Source organism: Sciurus vulgaris, assembly GCF_902686455.1.
Source record: "Sciurus vulgaris genome assembly, chromosome: 8".
Classification (NCBI taxonomy): domain Eukaryota; kingdom Metazoa; phylum Chordata; class Mammalia; order Rodentia; family Sciuridae; genus Sciurus; species Sciurus vulgaris.
The window spans coordinates 46434034-46460636 of NC_136468.1; the positions used below are offsets into that span (position 1 = coordinate 46434034).

The 26603-nt window shown below is 35.3% G+C and overlaps 1 protein-coding gene across 1 annotated transcript in view; it reads right to left on the minus strand.

Annotated features, from left to right (window-relative positions):
• Positions 1-16720: 16720 nt before the first annotated feature.
• The window catches only part of SDHAF3 (succinate dehydrogenase complex assembly factor 3), a 43794-nt gene continuing 33911 nt past the window's right edge, over positions 16721-26603 (minus strand). Inside the window, exon 2 of the mRNA XM_079150691.1 lies at positions 16721-18224. Within this exon, the coding sequence (XP_079006817.1) occupies positions 18021-18224 (204 nt within the window). The 3' untranslated portion in view covers positions 16721-18020. The remainder of the gene's footprint in view (positions 18225-26603) is intronic.

Genomic DNA, 26603 nt, shown 5'->3' on the forward strand with positions numbered 1-26603 from the left:
ACTCCTGGTGATATAATAAATAAGCAGTTAAGGAGTTTAGAATTATCCAAAATAACATTAAAGGATTTTTAAAGCAAGAAAATAATATAACCAGGTTTGGATTTGTGGAAAAATTACCCCTAATGCCTCTGGAGAATAGACTAGCAGGGTCAACACAACGCAATTAATAAAGTACTATAGAAATTCAGATGAAACAATGGCTTGAACTAAAGAAGTCAAAGTATGGAGAGAAAAAAACTGAAGACAGATGCCAAAGCACATGCCTATAATCCCAACTACAATCCCAGGAAGCTGACAGGAAGACTGTTAAGTTTGAGGCCAGCCTGCACAACTAAGAGAGACCCTGACTCAAAAAAAGGTAGGAAGAGATCCTGGGGATATAGCTTAGTGGTAGAACACCTCTGGGTCCAATCTCCAGTACTGCAAAAAACAAAAATTTAAAAATAGAACATAATAATTATTAAGGATTTGGTGATGTTAGATAGAGGGAAAAGGTCTTATTTCACGTGGAAGTGAGGAAGAGGTACATATCAAGGATGATAGTCTCTGGTAATGACAGCTGGGTGATTCAACTCATAAAGAGAAAACATACTCTGGAGGATCAGTTTTAGGGCACCTGAATGAACTGAGATTTGAACCAAGATCTTCAGGTCTTAGGGTAACTATGGGTGGATGTCCAGTGGATGGTTAGAATCTTAGATATGGAGCTCACAAGGAAGAGATCTAGTCTAGAGATAGACATTTAGGGATCATCAAACTACAAGGTACAGGGAGCCAAAGGAGCTGATGGAGTACCCAGAAAAGGAAATAGCAAGAAAAGGTCTATGAAAAAAAAAATCCTAAGAATAAATGTGAGGGTATTTGGTGTAATTCCTTGAGTAAACAAATATTTCTCTTCATTACTGTATGGAATGCTGATATCATCTCTTTCCAGACTTAGAGTCTATGTGATATCAGGACCTCATGAAATTAACCTCATAATCTTCTTCAGGAAGAGTTAACATTACCTCATGTTCACTGCCAAATTTGCCATGTCTTCCTGCCCAAGGGACTCAAGTGCAGACTACTCTATTTGTTGGCATCATTATTAAGTGGCAAGAAAGAGATACTCTGAGGATTTGGTACAGACATACCGAAAGGAATGGTGAGGAGGCTATGAACATCAGAACCTCCGAGGGGGTAAGACCGCTGGAAAGCAAATTTTCCAAGGGTCACTTGACGAGGGCATAACCAATAGGTGCTGATCCAGCAGGTCACCTTTTCAGTTTCCTTTCAGAAAGTGTAATGGTACAATGGTTAAAGTCCTAAGTGCCATGCCAACCAAAAGGTTGAAATTCTAACTACTGGACCTCTAACCAGTTATTTCATTGCTCTAAGCTTCAGATCATTCATTTAAGATGAAGCAATAGCGACCTAATAGGAAAGCGGAGGTTTAAATATCTATGTAAAATAATCTATGTGATTAATAACTATTATATATAATCTTTGTAATAATCTATATGAATCCCAGTGACTAGTATGTAAGAGATCTGTTAGCTGTATGTGCTAGATATCAGTTTGTTGACTCTTCTCACCACTCATTCTACACCACCAGCTGTTATAATGGAGATTTCAATGTTTCACCTTTGCAGTGAACACAGTATTAAGCTGTCTGTGGAATGCAGGGAAGATCACCATAAAAACAGGGAATTCTCTGATTCCAATACACTTTCATCTGGGTTTATTCTTTGCTTCAGCTGCCTAATGGACAGCAGCTCCTGTGTGGGGACATCCAGTGGTACTCTACCCTAGTTGCACAATTAAGATGTACAATTTCTTGTCATGCTTGTAGCCTGTCCTGAACTAGGACCATCTCATATGCTCCTCCTTATATGGATACTGAGCATCCCAGGCTTCACAGCACCCTGCCAGTGTCCCTATGTTCTGACTCCTTCTGTCTTACCTCGATACCAGTCTTTGTATGCACACCCAAGACACTTCTTCTGTCCCTCCAGATATGGATACCATATACTCGAAACCACTCATTTTTTGAGGCCCAATACTCTGTGTGCTTGCCACCAATCTCATCCTGGCTATACTGCACAAGGTTGTTTCTCAAGGCACTCCACACAGCAAACACTTGTCTGCTTTCAGTAAGCAGGATACTAAGAGCCCAACTTCCTCTGTAAGTCTGTCTGCTGGTATCACTGCATCTGCCAGAAGGTAGCTTCCTGCCTTCTCAGCAGGGTGACTAGCTATAGCCTGTACAATACAGCAAATGTCTCTGTGACCCAATAGGCTACAACCACACTTGCTCCAAAGCTCTGAATCTGTCTAGAGAAGGTCCCCTTCTTTCAGGTTTGTTCACCCTTGGATACTCCCTCAGAACTATCTCCTTGGATATCCTTTATCTGGGTATAGTGGCATATACCTGTAACCTCAGGGACTTGGGAGGCTGAGGCAGGAGGATCAAAAGTTCGAGGCCAACCTCAGTAACTAAGTGATACTCAAAAAATAAAAAGGGCTGGGGATGTGACTCAGTCGTAAAGCACCTCTGGGTTCAATCCCCAGTACCCCACCCACCAAAAAATAGATCTCTCTTTACATCTTTATAGTTACTCCCCTATTGAGTACTATTTTTATATTAAACTTTCCTTATTCCAATTAATCAGTTTCATCTCTAGAATGAACTCTAATGTATTATTTTCAGACATTATTTTATTGAAATATTTATTGAGTTCCTATGTGTTTGACACTGCTGCAAGTAATGATGAAACATCAATGAACAAATTCCTGCCCTGATGGAACATTGTATTTCCAATATGAAAAAGGAGTTGGGCATCAGTTAAAATAATGACACATCTCTTTGACTATAGAAGACAGAGTGCCCCTCACATGTCATAAACCTAAGTTTTGAGATCAAACTCACATCTTCCCATTTTAGAAAAGTTGGTTTAAAATATCAACTAATTCAAAACCAAATTAAAATGTTAAAATATTTTTACTATAATCTTTTTAGTCATTTTTTAAATCAAATTGCTTTTGAGTGAGCAATGTAAAATGTATATAATAATGAACTTGTAAAATTTACTATTACATGTAAGTATATAACAATGAACTTGCAAAATTTACTATTTTTGTGGCCTGGTGCACAGTTCTCCCTTCCAGTTATCTAATGTTGAGTGGCAGCATCCACTGGATATGCTGTTACTATGTAGATAGTTATTTTTTTAAAGTTGCTAAGCAACATTCAGCTCCTTTCAGCTTTTGCACTAATTTGAAAACCTGAAAAGGGTACATACTATTTCAGGTATCCAGCATTGAATGCTATTGTTTCTTTAATATAACAGCACAAGTTAATGTCATAATTCATATAAAAATTTTTAAAAAACTACCTAAAGCCTATAACTCCCAATTCATCTCAGCATTTCTACATGCTTCTATAGTTCAGTTTAGAGATGTCCAAACATAAAACCAAATGGAGTAAGTGAATCTGTGTGGGACATTCACCAATCTTGAGACACATGAGTGGGTGAAAAATGTGGTTGGACTAGATAAGCTTATCAGTCTCTCTAATTCAATACTTTTATGAGAATCTAATTATGTTATAAAGGTCTTAGAGTCTTTCCTTCATCAGGTCTCCCACCAAAAGAATCAATCAGGGACCAAAGGAAAAAATGCAAACAACCCTTAAACGTTGCTTACTGAAAAAAGGTTTCTGAAACACATTAACATAAAACTGTCAAAAGCTAGAAAATAGTTTTGTGCTTGTTCATCTTACTCTTTTAAAATAAAATTAAACATTGCTTTTCCTCTTAAAATAGGCATATTCTTACAAACTGTATGTTAAACAAGTTTATCAAATATTATGAATAATTTCAAAGTTGGGGTGTTGGATTGATTTTAAAGAAGATAGCTAATTATGCTAAATGTGAAAAATACTGCGGTTGTTCCTTACTTGAAATAAAATGATTTCTACTTTATTAGTTTTATTCAGTCCAGGTTTGTTTGTTTAGTTTACTTTTAATACAATAGTGGAACTCAAGCCTAGAAACTCCTTAGAATTTCCTAGACAGCTTTTTAAAACTAAAAATGCCTAGACTCTAGGCTACACAGAATCTTTAGGATGGGTGCCTGGTACTTAAATCTAACATAGCCAATGTTGGACCACTCTCCTTTAATAAGCTGCAGTGTACCTCACACTGGGTGGGAGCAGGAGTTCCATATCAGACCCATTCTTACCCCAAAGTCTGTGGACAGTCCATTTAGAGATTACACTTTAACTCTCCATGCCCTTATTTTAAACTAATTGTCTTTCACACTTCATAATTTTGTATTAGCTTAAAAATGTTAAGTGAATGAGCTGTATGTATAATTTAAGAATGACACTCTTATAAACATCACCCAGGACCCCAGAAGATTCCATGCACCCATTTCCAGTCACAACCTTGTTCACCCCTCTGGGGTTAACCACTATTCTTATTTTTGTGACTGTCATTTACTTGTCTGTCTTTATAATTTTACCACTAATGTCTACATTGCTTACAAGTTTTTTTTTTTCCTGTTGTTGAACGCCATATAAATGGATTCATCTCTTGTATTTATAATATTTGGCATCTTTCAGTCAGTATTGTATTTATGAAACCAATAGTTTAGAAGAGTCATTACTACATGATCGTACCATAACTTTATCCCCTGTTGAGGATAAAGCATTGCTTATGGTATGGAGATGCTAAAATAATTTTTATATGAATCTTCTTGTATAGAATGTTCTACACACTTGCACAAGATTGTGTAGGACTGCTTTCGTGGGTTGCAAAGTAATATTAACAACAAGAGGCGATCCAAGATGGCGGACTAGAGGGTAACTGCATCTCCAGTCGCTCCAGAACCCAGGATTCAAGAAGGGGAGGCATTGAGAGACTCGGACTAAAACAGAGCCACGGGGTGAGTCTCCCCCACCCAGTGAAGCACTGCCCGGATGGCAGGCCCAGATTCAGGTGGCTTATTAGAGTAGGGCAGAGCAGCTAGAGTCTTCCCCAGGCAGCTCTGTGCACTCCGGCGGTGGGGTCCTCCCACAGGGCCAGATTTTCCAGCATCTCAGAGCAGGCCCCCCAGTGAGAGCCTTTCTGCACAGAACCAAGCTTCAAGTCCCTGAACCAGGGCGGCGAGTTCCTGCCCACAGGTTGCTTGAGGGACCAGGACAGGGCAGCCAGGGACTACCCCAAGCAGCCCGCAGCCCGGCCCCCTCCAGCGGGAAGCACCTTTCCAGGCCAGCTTCTCGGAGCAGGCCCCCCAATGAGAGCCTTTCCACATAGAGCCAGCTCCAAGTTCTAGAACCAATAGCGGGCTAGGGGCAGCTTTCCTCGGAAGCACTGCATTATCAAGTTACTCCAAGACTTCAGGCTACTGAAAGCAGGAAGGTGATACACTGGAAATCTACAGGGACACTATAAGCCAATAGAAGAATTCTGCAATATCACAAAGTCCCACTGACATCTGACCAATATGAGAAAACAAGGGAAGAAAATGTCCCAAAAAAACCTAGATACTATATCAATAAAACCCGATGACAGCACAGCAGAAGAAATGTCAGAAAGGGAGTTCAGAATGTACATAATTAAAACAATCAGGGAAGCAAACGAGGAGATGAAAGAGCAAATGCAGGCATTAAATGATCGCACCAATCAACAATTAAAGGAGCAAATATGGGAAGCAAGAGATCATTTCAATAGAGTTAGATACTGAAGAAAAACCAAACAGAAATCCTTGAAATGAAGTAAACAATAAACCAAGTGAAAAACTCCACAGAGAGAATAACCAATAGGATAGAACACCTGGAAGACAGAACCTCAGATTTGAAGACAAAATATTTAATCTTGAAAACAAAGTTGGCCAAACAGAAAAGATGGTAAGAAATCATGAACAGAATCTACAAAAATTATGGGATATCATGAAAAGGCCAAATTTAAGAATTATTGGGATTGAGGAAGGCTTAGAGAAACAAACCAAAGGAATGAACAATCTATTCAATGAAATAATATCAGAAAATTTCCCAAATCTGAAGAATGAAATGGAAAACCAAGTCCAAGAGGCTTATAGGACTCCAAATAGACAAAATTACAACAGACCCACACCAAGGCACATTATTATGAAAATACATAACATACAAAATAAAGACAGAATTTTAAAGGCCGCGAGAGAAAAGAATCAAATTACATTCAGGGGGAAACCAATAAGAATATCAGCAGATTTTTCAATCCAGACCCTAAAAGCTAGAAGGGCCTGGAACAACATTTACCAAGCCCTGAAAGAAAATGGATGCCAACCAAGAATCTTATACCCAGCAAAACTTACTTTCAGATTTGACGATGAAATAAGATCCTTCCATGATAAACAAAAGCTAAAGGAATTTACAAAAAGAAAGCCGGCATTACAGAACATTCTCAGCAAAATATTCCATGAGAAAGAGATGAAAAACAACGGTGCAAATCAGCAATGGGAGGAACTAGCCTAAAGGAATAGCCAAATAAAGGGGAAACCAAATCATGTCAAACAACAAAAATGAGTCAAATGACTGGGAATACAAATCATATCACAATAATAACCCTGAATGTTAATGGCCTGAACTCATCAATCAAAAGACATAGACTGGCAGATTGGATTAAAAAGAAAAATCCAACAATATGCTGCCTGCAAGAGACTCATCTCATAGAAAGAGATACCCATAGACTAAAGGTGAAAGGATGGGAAAAACCATACCAAACACACGGACACAGCAAAAAGCTGGAGCATCCATCCTCATTTCAGATAATGTGGACTTCAAGCAAAAACTAGTCAGAAGGGATAAAGAAGGACACTACATACTGCTTAAGGGAAGCATAAATCAGCAAGACATAACAATTATAAATATCTATGCCCCTAACATTGGCTCATCCATGTACATCAAACAAATCCTTCTCAATTCCAGAAATCAACTAGACCACAACACAATAATACTAGGTGATTTTAACACACCTCTCTCACCGCTGGATAGATCGTCCAAACGAAAATTGAATAAAGAAACCATAGATCTCAATAACACAATCAACAATTTAGACTTAACAGACTTATATAGAATATACCATCCAACAAAGAACGAATACACTTTCTTCTCAGCAGCACATGGATCCTTCTCTAAAAAAATAGACCATGTCTTATGCCACAAAGCTACTGTTAGCAAATACAAGAAGATAGAGATACTACCTGTACTCTATCAGATCATAATGGATTGAAATTAGAAATAAATGACAGAATAAAAAACAGAAACTTCTCCAATACTGGAGATTAAATAATACACTATTATATGATGAATGGATAACAGAAGACATCAGGAGGGAAATTAAAAAATTCTTAGAGGTAAACAAGAACAAAGACACATCATATCAAAATCTCTGGGACACTATGAAAGCAGTACTTAGAGGAAGATTTATTTCATGGGGCGCATTCAACAAAAGAAGTAGAAATCAACAAATAAACGACTTCACACTACAGTTCAAAGCCCTAGAAAAAGAAGAGCAGACCAACACCAAAAGTAGTAGAAGACAGGAAATAGTTAAAATCAGAGCTGAAATCAACGAAATTGAAACAAAAGAAACAATCGGAAAAATTAACAAAATAAATAGTTGGTTCTTTGAAAAGAAAAAAAAAAACAAAAACAAAATTGATAAACCCTTAGCCACGCTAACAAAGAGAGAGAGAGAAAACTCAAATTACTAAAATTTGGAATGAACAAGGAAATGTCACAACAGACACGAGTGAAATACAAAACATAATTAGAAGCTATTTTGAAAATCTATACTCCAACAGAACAGAAAACCTCGAAGACATCAACAAGTTTCTAGAGACATATGAATTACCTAAACTGAACGAGGAGGACATACACAACTTAAATAAATCAATTTCAAGCAATGAAATAGAAGAGGTCATCAAAAGCCTACCAACAAAGAAAAGTCCGGGAAGAGATGGGTTCTCACCGAGTCCTACAAAACCTTTAAAGAAGAGCTCATTCCAATTCTTCTCAAAGTATTCCATAAAATAGAAGAGGAGGGAACCCTTCCAAACTCATTCTATGAAGCAATATCAGCCTGATACCTAAACCAGACAGAGACACATCAAGGAAAGAAGATTTCAGACCAATATCCTTAATGAACATCGATGCAAACGTTCTCAACAAAATTTTAACAAATCGCATACAAAACTATATTAAAAAGATAGTGCACCACGATCAAGTGGGTTTTATCCCAGGGTTGCAAGGTTGGTTCAACATCCGGAAATCAATAAATGTCATTCACCATATCAACGGACTAAAAGTTAAGAATCACATGATTATTTCAATAGATTCAGAAAAAGCATTCGATAAAATACAGCACCCCTTCATGCTCAAAACACTAGAAAAAATTGGGGTAGTGGGAACATTCCTTAACATTGTGAAGGCCATCTATGCTAAGCCCATGGCCAATATCATTCTAAATGGTGAAAAACTGAAAGCATTCCCCATAAAAACTGGAACAAGGCAGGGATGCCCTCTTTCACCACTTCTATTCAATATCTTTCTTGAGACTCTAGCCCGAGCAATTAGACAAACCAAAGAAATTAAAGGGATACGAATTGGAAAAGAGGAACTCAAACTATCCCTGTTCGCTGATGACATGATTATATATTTAGAGGAACCTGGAAATTCCACCAGAAAACTCTTAGAACTCATAAGTGAATTCAGTAAAGTAGCAGGTTACAAGATCAATGCTCATAAATCCAATGCATTCTTATACATAAGTGATGAATCTTCAGAAAGAGAAATTAGGAAAACTACCCCATTCACAATAGCCTCGAAAAAAATAAAATACTTGGGAATCAATCTCACAAAAGAGGTGAAAGACCTCTACAATGAGAACTATGGAACAGTAAAGAATGAAATTAAAATCTTAGAAGATGGAAAGATCTCCCATGTTCTTGGATCGGCAGAATTAATATTGTCAAAATGGCCGAAAGTGCTATACAGATTCAATGCAATTCCAATTAAAATACCAATGACGTACCTTATACAAATAGAGCAAGCAATTATGAAATTCATCTGGAAGAATAAGAAACCCAGAATACCTAAAGCAATCCTCAGTAGAAAGAGCGAAGCAGGGGGTATCGCAATACCAGATCTTCAACTCTATTACAAAGCAATAGAAACAAAAACGGCATTGTATTGGTACCAAAATAGACAGGTAGATCAATGGTACAGAATAGAGGACAGGGACAAAAACCCAAATAAATACAATTTTCTCATACTAGACAAAGGTGCCAAAAATATGCAATGGAGAAAAGATAGCCTCTTCAACAAATGGTGCTGGGAAAACTGGAAATCCATGTGCAACAGAATGAAACTAAATCCTTATCTCTCACCCTGCACAAAACTCAACTCACAATGAATCAAGGATCTCGGAATCAGACCAGAGACCCTGCATCTTATAGAATAAAAAGTAGGTTCAAACCTTCAACTTGTTGGCTTAGGAGCAGACTTCCTTAATAGGATTCCCATAGCACAAGAAATAAAAGCAAGAATCAACAACTGGGATAGATTCAAACTAAAAAGCTTTCTCTTAGCAAAGGAAACTATCAGTAATGTGAAGAGAGAGCCTACAGAGTGGGAGAATATCTTTGCCACTCATACTTCAGATAGAGCACTAATTTCCAGAATCTATAAAGAACTCAAAAAACTCTACACCAAGAATACAAAAAACCCAATCAACAAATGGGCTAAGGAAATGAACAGACACTTCACAGAAGATGTACAAGCAATCAACAGATATATGAAAAAATGTTCAACATCTCTAGTAATAAAAGAAATGCAAATCAAAACTACCCTAAGATTTCATCTCACACCAATTAGAATGGCGATTATCAAGAACATAAGCAACAATAGGTGTTGGCGAGGATGTGGGGAAAAAGGTACACTCATACATTGCTGGTGGGGTTGCAAAGTAGTGCAGCCACTCTGGAAAGCAGTATGGAGATTCCTCAGAAAGCTTGGAATAGAACCACCATTTGACCCAGCTATCCCACTCCTTGGCCTAAACCCAAAGGACTTAAAAGCAGCATACTACAGAGATATAGCCACATCAATGTTCATAGCTGCTCAATTCACTATAGCCAGATTGTGGAACCAACCTAGATGCCCTTCAGTTGATGAATGGATAAAGAAAATGTGGCATATATATATATATATATATATATATATATATATATATATATATAAAATGGAATATTACTCCGCCATGAATAATGATAAAATCATGGCATTTTCAGGCAAATGGATGAAATTGGAGGATATCATGCTAAGTGAGATAAGCCAATCTCAAAAAACTAAAGGACGAATGATCTCGCTGATAAGCGGATGAGGACATATAAGCGGGGGTAGGAGGGGTTATCGTTAGGGTTAGGGTTAGGTTTAGGGTTAGGGATAAGGTGGGTGGTAAGAATGGAGGAAGGAAGGACTGTATAGAGGGAAAAGAGGGGTGGGAGGGGTGGGGGGAAGGGAAAAAATAACAGAATGAATCAAACAATATTGTCCTATGTAAATTTATGATTTTCAATCAAAAAAAAAAAAAAGATACCAAACACTTTATATTGTTTATGTCCTAAGTACTATTCTGAATGTTTCACATGGATTAACTGATTTAATCCTAACAACATTAGAAGCACAAAAACTGGTTCTTGGAAGGGAGAGGGGAACCAAGACAAAACCTTACTCTTTTCATATATAGTTACATCTACAAGGTCAGATAACTGTAAAGATGAAATTCAAATCCATGAATTTGACAGAATTTGTACCCAAACACCATAATACCATTATTGCATTAACATAATAATATTGAGTATAAACATCTTTAAATTTACTAAAGAGTCTCATACTTTTCCAGAAGAGTTATGGTTTTTCCCAACAGGTTAAGAATGTCCATTACTTCCAATCTTTATCACCACTTGCCAGTCTTTATTTTATTCAACCTGAGTGCTATATATTACAATCTCATTGTGAATTATATTTGCATGTCTATTTTAATTGAGGTCAAAGATATTTTTTCCTATTTACTATGTAAATTTCCTTATTTGCAAATTTCTTGTTCAATATTTTTACCAATTTTTATTGCATTTTAGTGGAAGATAGGAGTTTAGACATTCTGTATACTATGCCCATGGACCATTATAGGTAATTCAACTCTCTATTCACAGAGGCTTGTGTTTGCATTCTTTACTGCTTTTGATGAAAGAAGTTCCACGTTACTGTATTCATACTTACTTTTTCTTTGTATGTAGTTTTGTTTTGTCTGAAGTCCTTTCCTACTCCAATAATTTGAAGATGTTTCTTATTTTCTTGAAGCACTGTAATTCTGCCTTTCATATTTTGATTTTTGAAAAAACAAACAATTCTAAACACCATTTTTTTCTCAAAGAAATTGAAAATAGCCAACAGTCACAGAACCAAAATCCTTTACTGACAAGCAGTCTTTTCTCCACTGGAGTACAGAACATGACTGACAGAAATCAAGTCCCTGTGTGATGAAATGCCACACTATCTTAATAATTAAGGCAATACTATATTTGGATGTCTGGTATAATAAGGTGTTTCACAAATGTTCTTTTTAAAAATGCCTTGATTATTCTTGACCCTTGGTACTGCATAAAATTTAAAAAATGTTTGTTAATTAAAAAGAAAAATATTTTGAATTCTCATGAACACTGTGTTGGAACTACAGACCTTTTAAGAACAATTAAGGTATTTACAACATTAAATGTTTCAATCTTTGAGTATGAAGTGTCTCTAAGTTTTCTTTAGCATTTTGAAGTAAAATTTTACAATTTCTTTCTGAGAATTTTGACCATCTTTTAGTAAACTGGTTTTAAGTATTTAATATTTGTTGACAAAATATTTTTGTGAATTTTCATGCTGTTACCATTGCGTTTGCATCCAGAAAACGACTAAATTCTTATTCATTCTAATAATTTGTAAGCTCTTTTAGATCTTCCATGTATATGACATTATCTTAGACTATCAATTTTGACTCAAAAATAATGACAAGACATACTTGCCTTTTCCCCAGTCTCAAAGAGAAAGCTTTTAACAATTCATGTTTGCTGCAGATGTTTGGTAGAAACCCTCTAATTAGATTGAAGTACCCTTCATACCTAGTTCAAGAGCATTTTTATCATGAATAGATAGATGTTGAATGTTTAGCAAACACCTTCTTTTCACCTCTTCAGATGATCACTATTAAATATCCTTTAATTTGATTATGTGCTAGATAATAGTAATTGATTTTCTAACGTAAAACAACTTTGGATTCCTGGCATAAACATGACCAGATCATGATGAAACATCATTTGCTGGATTTGCCTTGCTAATAGTTTAGGATTTTATATCTATGTTCCTAAGTAAAATTGGTGAGTAATTCTCCATACTTCATTTGGTAGAAGGTATTTGCTGGTCTCATAAAATGGATTAGGGAGTATCCCTCTTTTTCTATTATCTGGAAAGGCTTAAGTTTGAGATTATGTATTTCATACTTGTTGGGACTAATGACATGTTAACTTAGACTGACTCCTTACTTCCTGGCGGGTGAGGAAGATCAAGGCCTCAGAGGCGGTTTCAAAAGTTGACGATAAATCAGACCACCGTCAGGGATTGGTTAACAAAAGTTCTGCCAATGTGATCAGCTCATGCTTGCCATATAGTCCTATGGGACTCTCGCCTGCGTGAACCCCTCCTGCCCCCACCCCTGCCTTGATGATCTTTAAGCTGATTGGTTCCTGCCTAGCCTTCACCCTACATAAAAGTTCTGTGACTTCCTCAATAAACGAGTTCTGCTGTGACTGGTCTCCCAGACACGTCTGATTGTCCTCTGCCTGGAGGGTTGGGTACGGCAGCAGTCAGTTGGCCCCACCTTTCCCGACTGGCCTTGTTGGGGAGTGCTCCCTTGTCCTTCTTGTCGCTGGTCAAGAAGAGCAAGGGGGCTAAAGACCCCAACACATACTATTAAGCAGTACTCATCAAAAAAGTTACTCAGGCTTAGATTTTTCTTAGACTATTCTAAACTACTGATGCAATTATCTTCATAGCTACTGAATCATTTTTTTGCCTATTTTTCATCTTTCAAAAAATTTGTCCATTTCTTCCATAGTTTATACATTTATTGGCTTTGAGTTGTTCATATATATCTACTTAATGACACAAAACAAAGTTTTGTCCTCTTTTGTTCTTTATAGAGGTTATGTGTGCGCGTTTTCTTGATTAACTTTGCCGGGGTCTGAGTCATTTTCAAATAATAAATTTTCATTTTCTTTTAAACCTTCTTTCTGCTCTAATCTTTATTTCCCCTATTTTCTTTGAATATATTGTGCTGTTTTTCTAACTTATTAAGATAGCTCTTCTCAGTAATATTCAGCCTTTGTTTCTGCTAGACTCATTGAAGTCTATCAACTTCCTTTAAGTGCTCTTAATTTCATTTTATGCATTTTCAGCACTCTAATTGTGCTTATATCTCAGAGTCACTAGGGTTTCTTTTACTCATGGGTTATTTAGAATCATGCTACTTTCTCCAAATATGGGGCTGCTTAATCATTTACTTACCAGGTAAATGCCAGTTTAGCATTATCTTCCTAATGAATTGAACCTTTCATTATATGAAGTGACTTTTTACCCTTAGCTATGTTTCTACCTTAACAATTTTTTCAGATGTTAATGTATCCATATGGGCTTTATTTTGGTTTATATAACTTCAGTCATCGTTTTACTTTAAAACTTTCTATATATTATTCTTTATGTATCATCTTTTATAATGGCATATAATTGGTTTCATGTTTTAACCAGGTAACAATTTGTCTTTAACTGGATAACTTAGTCCATTTACATTTAATGTAATTACTGACATATCTGGGTTAGTTCTCTAAGACTGTTTTCTACTGCTATAATAATATAATATCTCAGATGGGTTAAGTTATAGAGGTTTATTCTGGCTCAGTTCTGGTCTAAGGCTGGGGCTGCGCATGGTGACGGCCTTCTTGTGAGAAGAGTTCCAAGCCAGAAGAGTACCAGTCACCTCCCAAAGGCCTTACCTCTAAACACTATAGTCAGATTGTTTTCCACCCTCTCTTAATAACTCAAAATAGGGATTAAATTCCAACAGTTTCAGAAGAGGCAAACCACTACCAAATCATGACATCTATCACCTGTTTTTCCTCCTATTCCTGTCCCTCCTATGTTTCCCTTTCTGTTTTATAATTATTTCCCTATTTTTACCTTGTTACCTCAGAATTTATATATTAATTTCTGTGTAACAATAATTTTAAGTGGTTATACTAGAAATCATATTTATATTTAAGGTTAAAGCTAACTAGTACCTTTAATTTCTCAGACCATCCAAATTTAGAGGAATTAGTCCAGTCACTACCCTATCAACTTACATATTACTGTTGAAAGATATTTTAAATATCATTTTTAACTCTATGAAACAGCATTACTATTCCATATAGCACAGGCTCCTTTAGATTAATCCATTATTTACAGCCTTCTGGTCTTTTATTCCATCTTCAATCACCTCCCTACTACATAAAGTATACCTTTTAGACTTTCCCTTAAGAATCCTCAGTTGATAAACTTACTCATTTTGTAGTCTGAAACAGTCTTTATTCGGCCATCATTCTTGAAATATATTTGCTGGGTATAGTATTTTAAGTCGGAAATCATTTTTCTCTTTGTCGTACAACTAGTTTCTGGTTTTCATTACTGCTCTTGAGAAGTCAGTTCAAGACTAGCTGTGCATAAGATTGAGAACTGGTTACCACTTCAGCCCTCTTCCTGTCCTGCAATTTCTACTATTTCCAGGAGTGATGAAACAGAACATTCACACATTACATGAAGTGTGTTTATTACTTATAAATAGGCAGCAAGGACAAGAGTAGCCTTAGATTCATGACCAGCCTCTCTTCCAAGGGTCAGGAAAGCTGTCCAGGGCAAGAGTCTCATCTGCACATGCCCCAACTACACTGCAGTTGAAGGTCTCTGAAAGGCATGCCATCCTGAGTTTAATATCTTGGTGGTGACCTCATATGCTGAGTTATAGTGTTGAAGGCCATCCCATTCTAAGAGGGACAGAAACAGAACCCAGGGTGTTATGGACATTCCCTCTTTATCTCATGATGTTGCATTACCAGCATATTCTGAGTACATTTTTTCTGAGAAATACCAACAAGAAAATGGGGAAGAGCTGTGTCACCAAGACTACTAGGGACTTGTCCTGCTCTAGGTGATGCTCCTCTGAAGGTTAATTGTGACTTCTGTTTTGGCTACTTTAATCAAAAGTCTTTGGAATTCTACAGTTTTACTATTGTGTATTTAAGTGAGGATTTCATATCTATTCTGCTGAGGATAAATCTGTGGACTGGTGTTTTTTGTTTGAAAAATCCTCAGCAACTGGGGCTGGGGTTGTGGCTCATGGTAAAAGTGCTCGCCTAGCATGCATGTGACTCGGATTTGATTCTCAGCACCACATAAAAATAAAATAAAGGTACTGTGTCCACCTACAACTAAAACAAAATATTAAAAAAAATTCTCAGCAATTACATCTTCAAATACTGCTTATGTCCCCACTACCTATTTGAAACTATTAGCTATACATTTGACTGTTATGCTTTTCCCTATATTCTCACATTTTCAAGCTGCTTTTCTATGCAGAATGCTGCATAATTTCTTCTGTTCATTACAGTCACCAATTCTCATTTCAATTCTGTTTAATTTCTGCTAAAGCTGTTCATTGAGTTTTTTTTTTTTTAGTTATTATATTTTCCATTTTGAGAAGTTATTGTTTTCTTTTTTCAAATATGCTAGTCATCTTTTATGAGTGCCTCTTTTCCTGGAGAGCTTTTAAACAACCTTTCCTCTTAGCACATGTATAATATTGTTTTAGTCAGTTTTTTGTTGCTGTGACCAAAACATCTGACAAAAAAAATTACAGGAAGAAAAATTTCTTTGGGGGCTCATGGTTTCAGAGGTCTTAGTCTATAGACAGATGACTCCTTTGGGGCCCAAGGTGAGGCAGAACATAATGGCAGAAGGATGTGGTAGAAAAAAGCAGCTGGGAACATTGCACCAGGAAGCAGACAGACTCCCTCACCATGGACAAAATATACACCCAAAAAGCATGACCCCAGGGACTCACCTTTTCCATCCATTCCCTACCTGCCTATAGTTACCATCCGATTAATCCCAGTTAGGGGATTAATGCACTGATCAGGTTAAGGCTCTCATGATCCAATCATTTTACCTCTAAGATTTTTTTTTAATTGTCTCACATGAGCTTTTGGGCAACAACTAATATTTCAACCATAACAATTATAAAATATGTTTAGTTCTAATTTCTGGGTTTTCTAGGGGTCTGTCTCTATTGTCTTAGTTACAGTGCTAACTTTCCTCGAGTTTCCTTGAGTATACTTCAAAAATTTATTTAAATCTGTCAGGTATTTATTCTGGGACCATTTTATATAAACTCATTACTTAAGCTGTTTTAGTACAGAGATGACTTGAATTTAGGATAGCCTACAACTCTGTACAAATACTGGAGCAGGTTTATCTTTTGGCTTACTCTTACTCTGACGGTATATTCCTTAGGGTCCTGGCTTTTGTGGAAAACGTGTATCTTATGACTCCACTTCAGTGGGTCTCTAAGTTGTTTTTTGCCCACAGTATTCCTAAGAACAAACTAAATCAAACCTGAAATTCACCCCAGGGCAAAGAGGCTGCAGCAGTTTCACTTAGTAATACTGGTCTTAGAATTACGTAGTCTTTTAGAATACTGCTAATTCCCAGATGCATCTAAAAATGCTTTTTCTATTTTACCTAAAAAAGTTTTAGTTTTAACACTGCTCAGATGAACACAGTCTGCCACCAATTAAAAAAGAAATCTAATATTTTGTGAAAATTCTACAAATTACATCTTCTTACTTATCAGAAAATTTCTTGGGTCCTTAAAAATTCCTTGTAAACCTAAATTTAACTGGGTTCACTTATGTATCTGCTATTGCCTGAAAGCCAGGTCTAGGTGGATTTGGGTAGGGTGGCTCACTATGCTTCCCAAGATCTGATCTGATAGTCTAGAGGGTCAGCTCAGGCTTAACATGGCAGTTGGGCAGGTTCCCAGTGGTGCCAAGGAGGTGTGCTAGGTTCTGAGGCCTAGACCCTAAGTTTGCATAATGTCACTACACCATTCTTTTGAGCAAATCCATGGCATGGGAGTAGACTTTTTGTATTTGATAACTGCTGTATTCTCCATATCCAGAATGATGCTTGGCATATGCAGAATTTTAATGTGTATTTTTAAAAATGTATAAATCAATTTATGAGAAAAACTTGTGTTTTTAAACTCCCCAACCATTAGGCAATAAATGAGATTCTCAAAGTAACTACAAATTATTTGAAGGGTCATTTGTTATAAATACTGTAGAAACAGTATAATACTTTGTATAATCTACTATGCAAATGATAATATTGAATATTAAATCTTCTATTTAATCTTTCATTGTGAACAATGAGTCAGAAGGAGACATGCAGAATAATCATGTATGCAATTATTAGAGTAGAAATACTTGTCATACTTTCAGAATGACAATATGATAAACTTGTTGGAATTCTACATTTGTCATTATGATATACTTAACTAATGTAGTAAAAGAAAATCACTGAGGCTAATGCTTGAACAACAGCATTTAAAACAAAAAGTTCTCAATAATATTTCAAAGTTTGACCATTTTAGAGTCTTTCTCATTTAATCCAAAAAATGAAATTCCATTCAATAAATACTGTTATTCCAAAAATGTCCTAAAGTTTTTAGCTGTCTGCTGGTAATCCTGATCCATCCATATCAGCCAAAAATAAAATACTTAAGACTGAAATAATAACTTGAAAAAGCTAATGATTAAGAAGTTCTGAATTTTACATGTTTTGTTAAACTTTACTGTATTTACTAAAATTTTGGTTTTATAGACTCAGTGATACTAAATTGCCTGTTGGGTTTAGTAGTTTCTCGCATCAGCTCCTGTAACTGTCCAATTTGCTCATCACGAAAGTCATTAAGTTTTTCTTCTGGGAGGGAGGTGCCAAAACATGCTTTTTCACTTGAATTTTGTCTGTATTCATTAGCTTGTTGCCACAATACTGCTGCATATACCTAGAAAAAAGAAAATTGAAAGTTATAGATATAAAATTAAAATAAGATTGATGTTTACTTATTTAATCATGAAGGGCTTAATGAATTCTAATTCCAAGTCACCCATTCTCCTCCATCACTAAATTTTCTGCATTTACCTAAGATATAAATAGTCATATTTTTACTAATAATTTAGTAAATCTTTACTAATAATTTACTGATAACTTCAAACACAGGTTATTTTTAGCACAGGCTTTTAGGAAAATTCCTTAGCTACAAATCCATGGTGTAAGTGTGTGTAGGGTGGGATCCCATGGATGGGCATTGGAAGCAAGCATGTACCAGCCAAAACCATAAGCAAAACTGTAGATACACAAGTATACACATACTTCAGGACCACAGCTTTCATTAGTATTTCAAAGAGGGTCCATGGATCTTATAGGCTTAAAAGTGGGTCTCAAAATTGTCTATTTCCCTATCTTCAATTAAAAAGTTAAAATGCTAGAGAAAGAAATTTTTTATCCTTTTAGCCTTCAATATTTAACAACCACCTCTGTCAGGGAAAAAAATCTATATTTTTCATGGTATCATTTTACTCTTAGCAAGTTCAATCTAATATTCAACTACTCCTTTTTTCAGTATCATTTTTAAAACAGACTCTTACTCAAAATTAATCTTCTAACTGACAGGAAGATTTCATTTCATGTATTTCATTTCATTAAGTTAAAGATTACATGTAGGACTGGGGTTGTGGCTCAGTGGTAGAACACTTGCCTAGCATGTATGAGGCACTGGGTTTGATTCTCAGCACTGCATATAAATAAACAAAATAAAGGTTCATCAACAACTAAAAATAAATAAATAATAAAGATTATAGGTATATGCTGGGTAAGTGAATGAACTGGTTTATTCTGAATAATGCTACTATCCAATCTGGTTTATGACACCTAAATTGTTTATAAATGCTAGATTGCTAGCATCACTGAAGCAGTTTTAATTCTAATTCCAAACTTTCACTTGTATTAAAAATCATGTTTTCTTCATACTATCCAGAAATCCACTTCATAACATAACAATATTGCGCATACCATATGGCTCAGCATTTCCACTTCCAAGTATATGCTTCAGGGCAGTGTTTCTCAATATTGGCACTACTGAAATTTTTGGATAATTTGGGTATTCTTTGTTGTGGAGTGGGTGGGAGCTTTTTCTTTATTACTGTGTTTCACAGGATCTTATTCTCCAACCACTAGATGCCAGTAGCATCCCTTCCCTTAATCTTTATAATGAAAAAGGCCCTAAACATTGTCAAAGGCCCCAAACATTGGCAGGCAAAATCGCCCCTGATTGAGAACTATCCTAAAGAAGTTTTCAAACATGTGAATAAGTGCCATGCACAAACATGTTCACTGGAGCATTGCTTGTTAAAGCAAAATACTGGAAACAATCTATCCATACTTCAAAAGGAGAAAGGACAAATACATGGAAATTTATTCAAACAATGGACTAACAAGAACAGCAACTGAACTAAATATCTACATACCAACATGGGTGAATCTAAAAAAGCGAATTTAAGTTATTCATTTATAGAAATGATAAGGCCAATTCTCAAATTCACAAATATAAAAGGGGCTTTAATACACAAAACAATATTGAACAAGAACAAAACTGGAGGATTCACACCTGTGCAATTTCAAAACTGCATGGAATGGGCATTAGGACAGACATACAACACCAAGAGAACTGAGCCAATAACCCAGAAATAAACCTATAAAACATATAGCTCCACTGATTTCCAACAAGGGTGTCAAGTCTACTCCATAGGGGAGTAGACTTTAACAAATGGTTATGGAAAAATTGAATTTCCATAGGCAAAAGGGTGGAGTTGGATTCTTTCTACCATATAAAAACTAAGTCAAAATGAATCAAAGGTCTAAATATGAGGTAAAATTATAAAACTCTTAGGAAAAACAGTACAGGTAAATATTTGTGATCTTTGATTTGGCAATTGGTTCTTACAAATGACACCAACAGTCTGAGCAACAAAACAATAAGTAAAATTGTTATCATCAAAAGTAAAAACTTTTGTGCATAAAAGATAAAACAGAATGAAAAAAATATTTGCAGATCACATACTTGGTAAGTTTTATATCCAGAATACACAAAAAACTGTAACTTATCAACAAGATACACAATTAAACATGGCAAAAGACTACAATAAATATTTTTCTAGATAGTCAACATTGTCATCAAGGAAACAGTACGAAGAGATACAACTTCACACCTAGGAGGGCTACTATGACAAGCCAGAAAAAAACGTGTTAGCATAGTGAGAATGTAAAATGATATAGCCACTGCAGCAAAGACTTTGGAAGTTCTTCAAAAGTAAAATATACTCAGATAAATTCTCAAAATTTCAGAAAACAGGAATGCAAACAGGTATTTATTTGTATAAAAAATGTCAGAGCAGCATTATTCACAAGAGCCAATACGTAGAAACAAGGCAAGTGCCCATCAACAGATAAATCATGAACAGACTCACAACGAAATATTTTTTATCCATATAAAGGAATGAAATTCTGATACAAGCTAAAATATGGATGTACCTTAAAAGCATCACGCTAAGTTAAATAAGCCAGATACAAAAGGGCAAGTATTATTTCAATTATGTGAAATATCTACAATAGGCAAATTCATAGAAACAAGGTAAAACAAAAATTATCCGGTGCTGGGAGGAGGTGGAATGGGTGTTATTGCTTAATATTCACAGTGTTTCTCTGTGGGTGAAGAAAACATCCACCATTCTAACCATTTTTATATTTTTGTAATAGAAAAAGGACATGCAAGGAGCTCCATTTCTGTTAAAGGTAGAGTAACTCTCATCAGAACCCTCTTGCAGATAGCATTGTAAACTCTGGTACACAGTACATAATAAAACAATAATCCAAAGACACAAGTTGGACAGAAATAGGAAAGGAATTGACTCTTTGAAGGACAGCAGAGGACATCAGGGTAGATTCTCATTCTTCTCTTTTTGTCTGAAGGAAGATTCTTTGGGTGCTGAAAGAAGATTAGAACTTGGATAGTAGCCTGCAGAGTCCCTAATGAGCAATCAAAGGACAGTTTGGAATACCCACAGCAATTGGAAAGTGAAAAGGGAAAGTGCAACCGTGGGTAAATGGCAGAAAGATCAATAGATCATTTCAATGAATAACATAAAAGAAGAAACAACCAAAGGTTATGTGCCTCCTGACTGAAGTATATTTTACCTATACCAAAAATAAACCTGTACTTAATGAGCCTCTACTCCATTAACTAATAGGAAATACAGAAGGCAAAGTAAAGTATTACACATAACCATGGGAGTGTAACCAGCAAAATTCAGATTATGGAAAACTAAGTTTTAAAGGAAAACTTTAAAACTACACAAGTAATAAAGGAAAAATATCAACATTACAATGAAGAAATCTGAAGGATACACCTCAACCAGATGATCAAGAAAAATATCACCATTAGTAAGTGATGTTGCCATCATAAGCCCCTGATCATTAGGCACTGAAAATGGTGTTATCACCTCTGTAGTTTTCCTCCCAATAATATAAATCAATCTAAAACATAAGATAAACCTAAATTATTGGAGACTCATAAAAATAACTGATCAGTATTTCTCAGGTCATGAGACATGAGGAAAGACTAAGGAACTTTATCAGATTAGAGCAAATAAAGGCAACTTGACAAATGAATATGATGTGGGATCTTGGATTAAACCCTGGAACAGCAAACGAGCATAGTGCAAATCTGTTGAAACTAAATATATTTTCTAATTTAGTTAAAATTAATGCATCAATGTTAATTTCTTAGTTCTAATCATCCTACTATAGCTTTGTAAGGTATTAACATGGGGAGAAGCTGGCAAAGGGTATGGGAATTCTGTACTATCTTTGAAACTAAGTCTAAAATTAACTCAAAAATCTAAAAATGAAAAATTTTAAAAGATCTGAGAGTTCAATGAATTACAATGTATCCATGTAATTCTTATTCAATCAAAAACTTTAAGAATTACTGTAGGCTGGGTTTGCAGCCAAGTGGAAGAGAACTCGCCTTATAGGTACAAGGTTCTGGGTTCAATCTCCAAGTACTGCCAAAAATAAAAGAATTATTACTAATTTTAAAGTCATAATACATACTGAGCATTCCCAATATGAAAATCCAAAATGCTCAAAAGTTTCAGGTTTGGGAACATTTCAGAATTCAGATTAGGGATGCTCAACTGGTAAAGTCTATGCAAACCAAAATTTTAAAAAATTCTGAAACACTTCTGGGCCCAAGCGTAACAGATAATATCCCTTAACAGATAAGGGATATTTGACCTGTAACAGTATTATGGTTAATTTAAAAGAGTTTCTGTTAGGGATAGATATTGAAGCATCTGTAAATAAAATTATGTTTCGGACTTGCTTTAAAATGATATGGAGAAAAGGGGCAGAGTTATAGATAAAACAAGATTAGCCATGAACTGATAAATGTTGCAGTCAAGTGATGTATGCATGGTGATTCACTGTGTTCTCTGAACATGCATATATGTTTGATATTTTTCCCATTAGTTTCTTAAAAGTATGTATGTATATATACATAATGCACATAACTTAAAATCAGAAATATAAATCAACAGAATTAACTATGTATAAATACTAATCTGAAACTATTTCAATCACTTATAAATTCCAACTATGGATTTGAAATTTCTTATCTAAAAAACATGATAAGTCCTAAGGGGCTAACCCTCCCCTGTCTAACCATAGGCATGTAACTCTTTAATATATTGCTTTATTGACCTGAAAATCATAACTTTCAATTATTAGTTTCAGTAAGGAATACAAAGCACCTTCAAAGTAAAATTTTATTTTTTGTGAATCGGTGAAGAAAATAAAAGTTTCTTCAGATTCAAATATTGTCTGTTTTTTGTAATCTCATTTTCTAAAACATACCTAAAAAATGTTTTTTGTGGATTCATCAAGATTCAAAGAATAAAACCAGTTAGTTTTGAAGGTATCTTTGCTCAATCTTGATACTTTTAATATTATAATGCAGTTACAATGATTATCTGCTTTGTTCATTATAGTTCTTGTTAATCCCCTTTGATCCTCATTCTCTCCTGCTACCAATTAACCATTTCACTGTTTCTTCTGCCACTCTAAAAGTGGTCATTAGAAAACATATTAAGGTTCTTTAATTTAAAAAGTCTACATTTAAATTTACCAGCAGTTTTTCTTAAATTTCCTAGCATTTTTCCTTAAGTATGTAAGACAGAGTCTTACATAGGTTTTATGGGAATTTCCTCAGTAAAAGAATAAGATTTCAGAATCATCACTCTATCACAGTGAACCTTAATTTAACTAAATTTGTGTGCCATTAAATTAGCATTTGTATTCATAATGTAAGTTGCTAGATTTGTGCTATTTTCCCCACAGGCTAGAATCAAATAAAACTCCTTATACAGCTGGCACACAAAAATTGAGACTGTTCTTAAGAACAAATCTGTGCCATGAATTCTCCAAGTGCCAATAAGGAAGAGAATTGGCAACAAGAGAATAGGATTTGAATGTGGGATAGAGACATAGAAAGCAAGAAAATCATAGAAAATAAATTCATGGATTTCAGAGAATTGAGCTGCCAAGCATGAATAAAAGGAATATCAGGAAAGAAAAGTTACTGGCCCCCATTCATATCTTAAATTTATCTATATAGAAAGATAAGAAATTGGTCAAATTAACTGTGGTACATCTATACTATGGAACAGTATGTGATAGTTAAAAAGAGTAGTCAAGAATGTATTGACAGAGTTCCCAAGACAAATTAGAAAATCAACTTACAGGATATTATGTAAATACAATGCTTTTTTAGGCTTTAAAATGTGTAAAAATTTATATGCAACAGAATATTTATGTGAAAGTAGGCTATAAGGATGGTCACAAAACTTGGGTGGGTGGTCTTTCACATTTTGTCCTGAACACCTTTACCTCCTTGCTATTCTAAAATTTTAAATAATAAAGACGTACATAATTAAATGGTGAGAAAGCTGGGAGAAGAGAAATTACAGGAGAAAGACTTTGAAATGAATAAGTTGAAGCTCTGGTTTTTCAGAATTTGTCCTAACAATAAGAATCAAATCAATTTGCCAGCTAAAATTAATTAATTTAACTATAAGAAATAACCAAACTCAGGTTCTAATTTTTTAATCACATCTAGTATTTTCTTTCCTTGGTTTCTTGAAAACCCCAAAATAGAAACATTTAATTGTAAAATCACAACATATAAAAACCCAAACTGACAAACTGAGTAAATAAAAGGATAGTTGCTTCACACACACACTAGGTCATATTTAGGAAAACATGTTTTTCATAGGCCTCCTTTTAATAGTTGTTAAGGTTTGGATCTGGAAAGTCCCCCAAAGGTTCATGTGTTGAATGCTTTGTTCCCAATGTAGCTAAGTTCAGAGGTGGTGCTTTTGGGAAGTGACTGGATCATGAGGGCTCTGAACTCATCCATCAATCAGTCCATTGATGGATTCAGAGTTGAATGGACTAGTGGGAGGTAGTAGAAACTATAGGAAGTAGGACCTAGTTGAAGGAAATGGGTCACTGGGGACATGCCCTTGGGAACTCTATCTTGTCCCTAGATCCTTCCTTCCTCTCTCTCTCTGCTACCCGGCTGCCCTATGTGAGCAGTTCTGCTCTGCCATGCCCTTCTGCCATGATGTTCTGCCTTACCACAGACCCAAAACAAAGAAGCCAGCTGATCAAGAATTATAACCTCTGAAGCCATGAGTCAAAATAAATCTTTCCTCCTTTATTTACTCCATGTATTTTTAAAAGCATGGATTTTTTTTTAACCAACAAAACCAATGGTTTTAAGTTAGAACTTTTCTCGAATTATATTCTCTATGTACCCCCTGTCCCATTTAAAAACCTGACATTTCATTACATTTCAGATTAGTTCATAAAAATGCTAACACATAATCAGAATTAGTCTAAAGAAACCTAGCTTTCTTTTAAATTACATAAATTTTTTAACAATCTCCCCAAAAGAATAAAAAAGATTAAAGCATGTGTTGCCCTTCTCACAATCTGCTAGAAAGCTAAAATAGTAATTGTTTTCATAAATTTGATGAATTATTTCAAGTCCTTCCATGTAAACTTCCAAACAGAAGGACAATTATTAAATCTAGAAAGAAACAAATACCTTTCTCCCAATTTTATTCAATTATCATAAGATTCTATTCAGTAACACTGAACCAATAAATTTAAATTTGCAGCACTTAGTCAAACTTTCCCTAGAGAACTGATTAAAAATGTCAGGTCTCCTTGTAGAGCAAAAACACAAAAACACCCTCCTCCACAAGAAAGCTGAAAGTTACCCAAATTATAATAACTAAATGCAAAGGCACTTTGGGGATTTGAAGCACATCTGCCCAAGTCCTTAATACAGACAATTCATATTCTAGAAAAAAGGAATCTGTTGCAATGAAATAAATTTGGTTTCTTGGCTCTTTTATGACCAGGTTTTATGATTTTCAAGTCACTGAGGATAGATTATCCATTTTTATAGCACGAGATAGCAAATAAATGTTATTTCTCAACTCTTAAATACTTAAATTCATAGAATACAAACAAGGATAGAAAATAATACAAGTGCCACCAATAAGTGTATTTCTCAGGTGACCATGAAGCCAGAGCCTCTCTGGAGTCAAGTTCCCCAGGTTTCTCTGCCCATTGCAGTAAACCAAACTCAGGATTCATCTGTGACTCTAGGATTGAGGAAGAAAGGTATTAGTTGCTACTTACAGTACAGAGGGGGAATTTAAAAAAAAAAAGAAAGAAAGAAAAAAAATCTGGAATAAAAGCAAAAACATGGAAAGTTCTTGGCTAAGGAAGCAGAATAAGTAAATGTTAGAGAAGATGTGACTCTCAAATACTCTCTACTTTTTCTACTATGAATTCTGTATGTCCTCGACATTAGACATATACAAAAGGAATATGACAATGTCAAAAATAAGAAATCAGTGCAAATAAGTACATTCTTATTTATGAAATTCATCCAAAATTCCCTAGAAGCTTAACATCATTGTAAAGGTTAGTATCTTATGTAACTGTAAAATTATTTTGGTACCAGAGATTAAACTGAGGGTCATTTAACCAGAGTCACATCCAAAGCTCTTTTTTATTTTATTTTATTTTAGGACAGGGTCTCTCTAAGTTGCTGAGACTGGCTTTGAACTTGGCGATCCTCCTGCCTTAGCCTCCTGAGTTGCTGGGAATACAGGAGTATATCATCACTGCCTGGCATAAAACTAATTTTAAAATTATATTTTCCTGATCATTTCAAAAACCACTGAGGTAA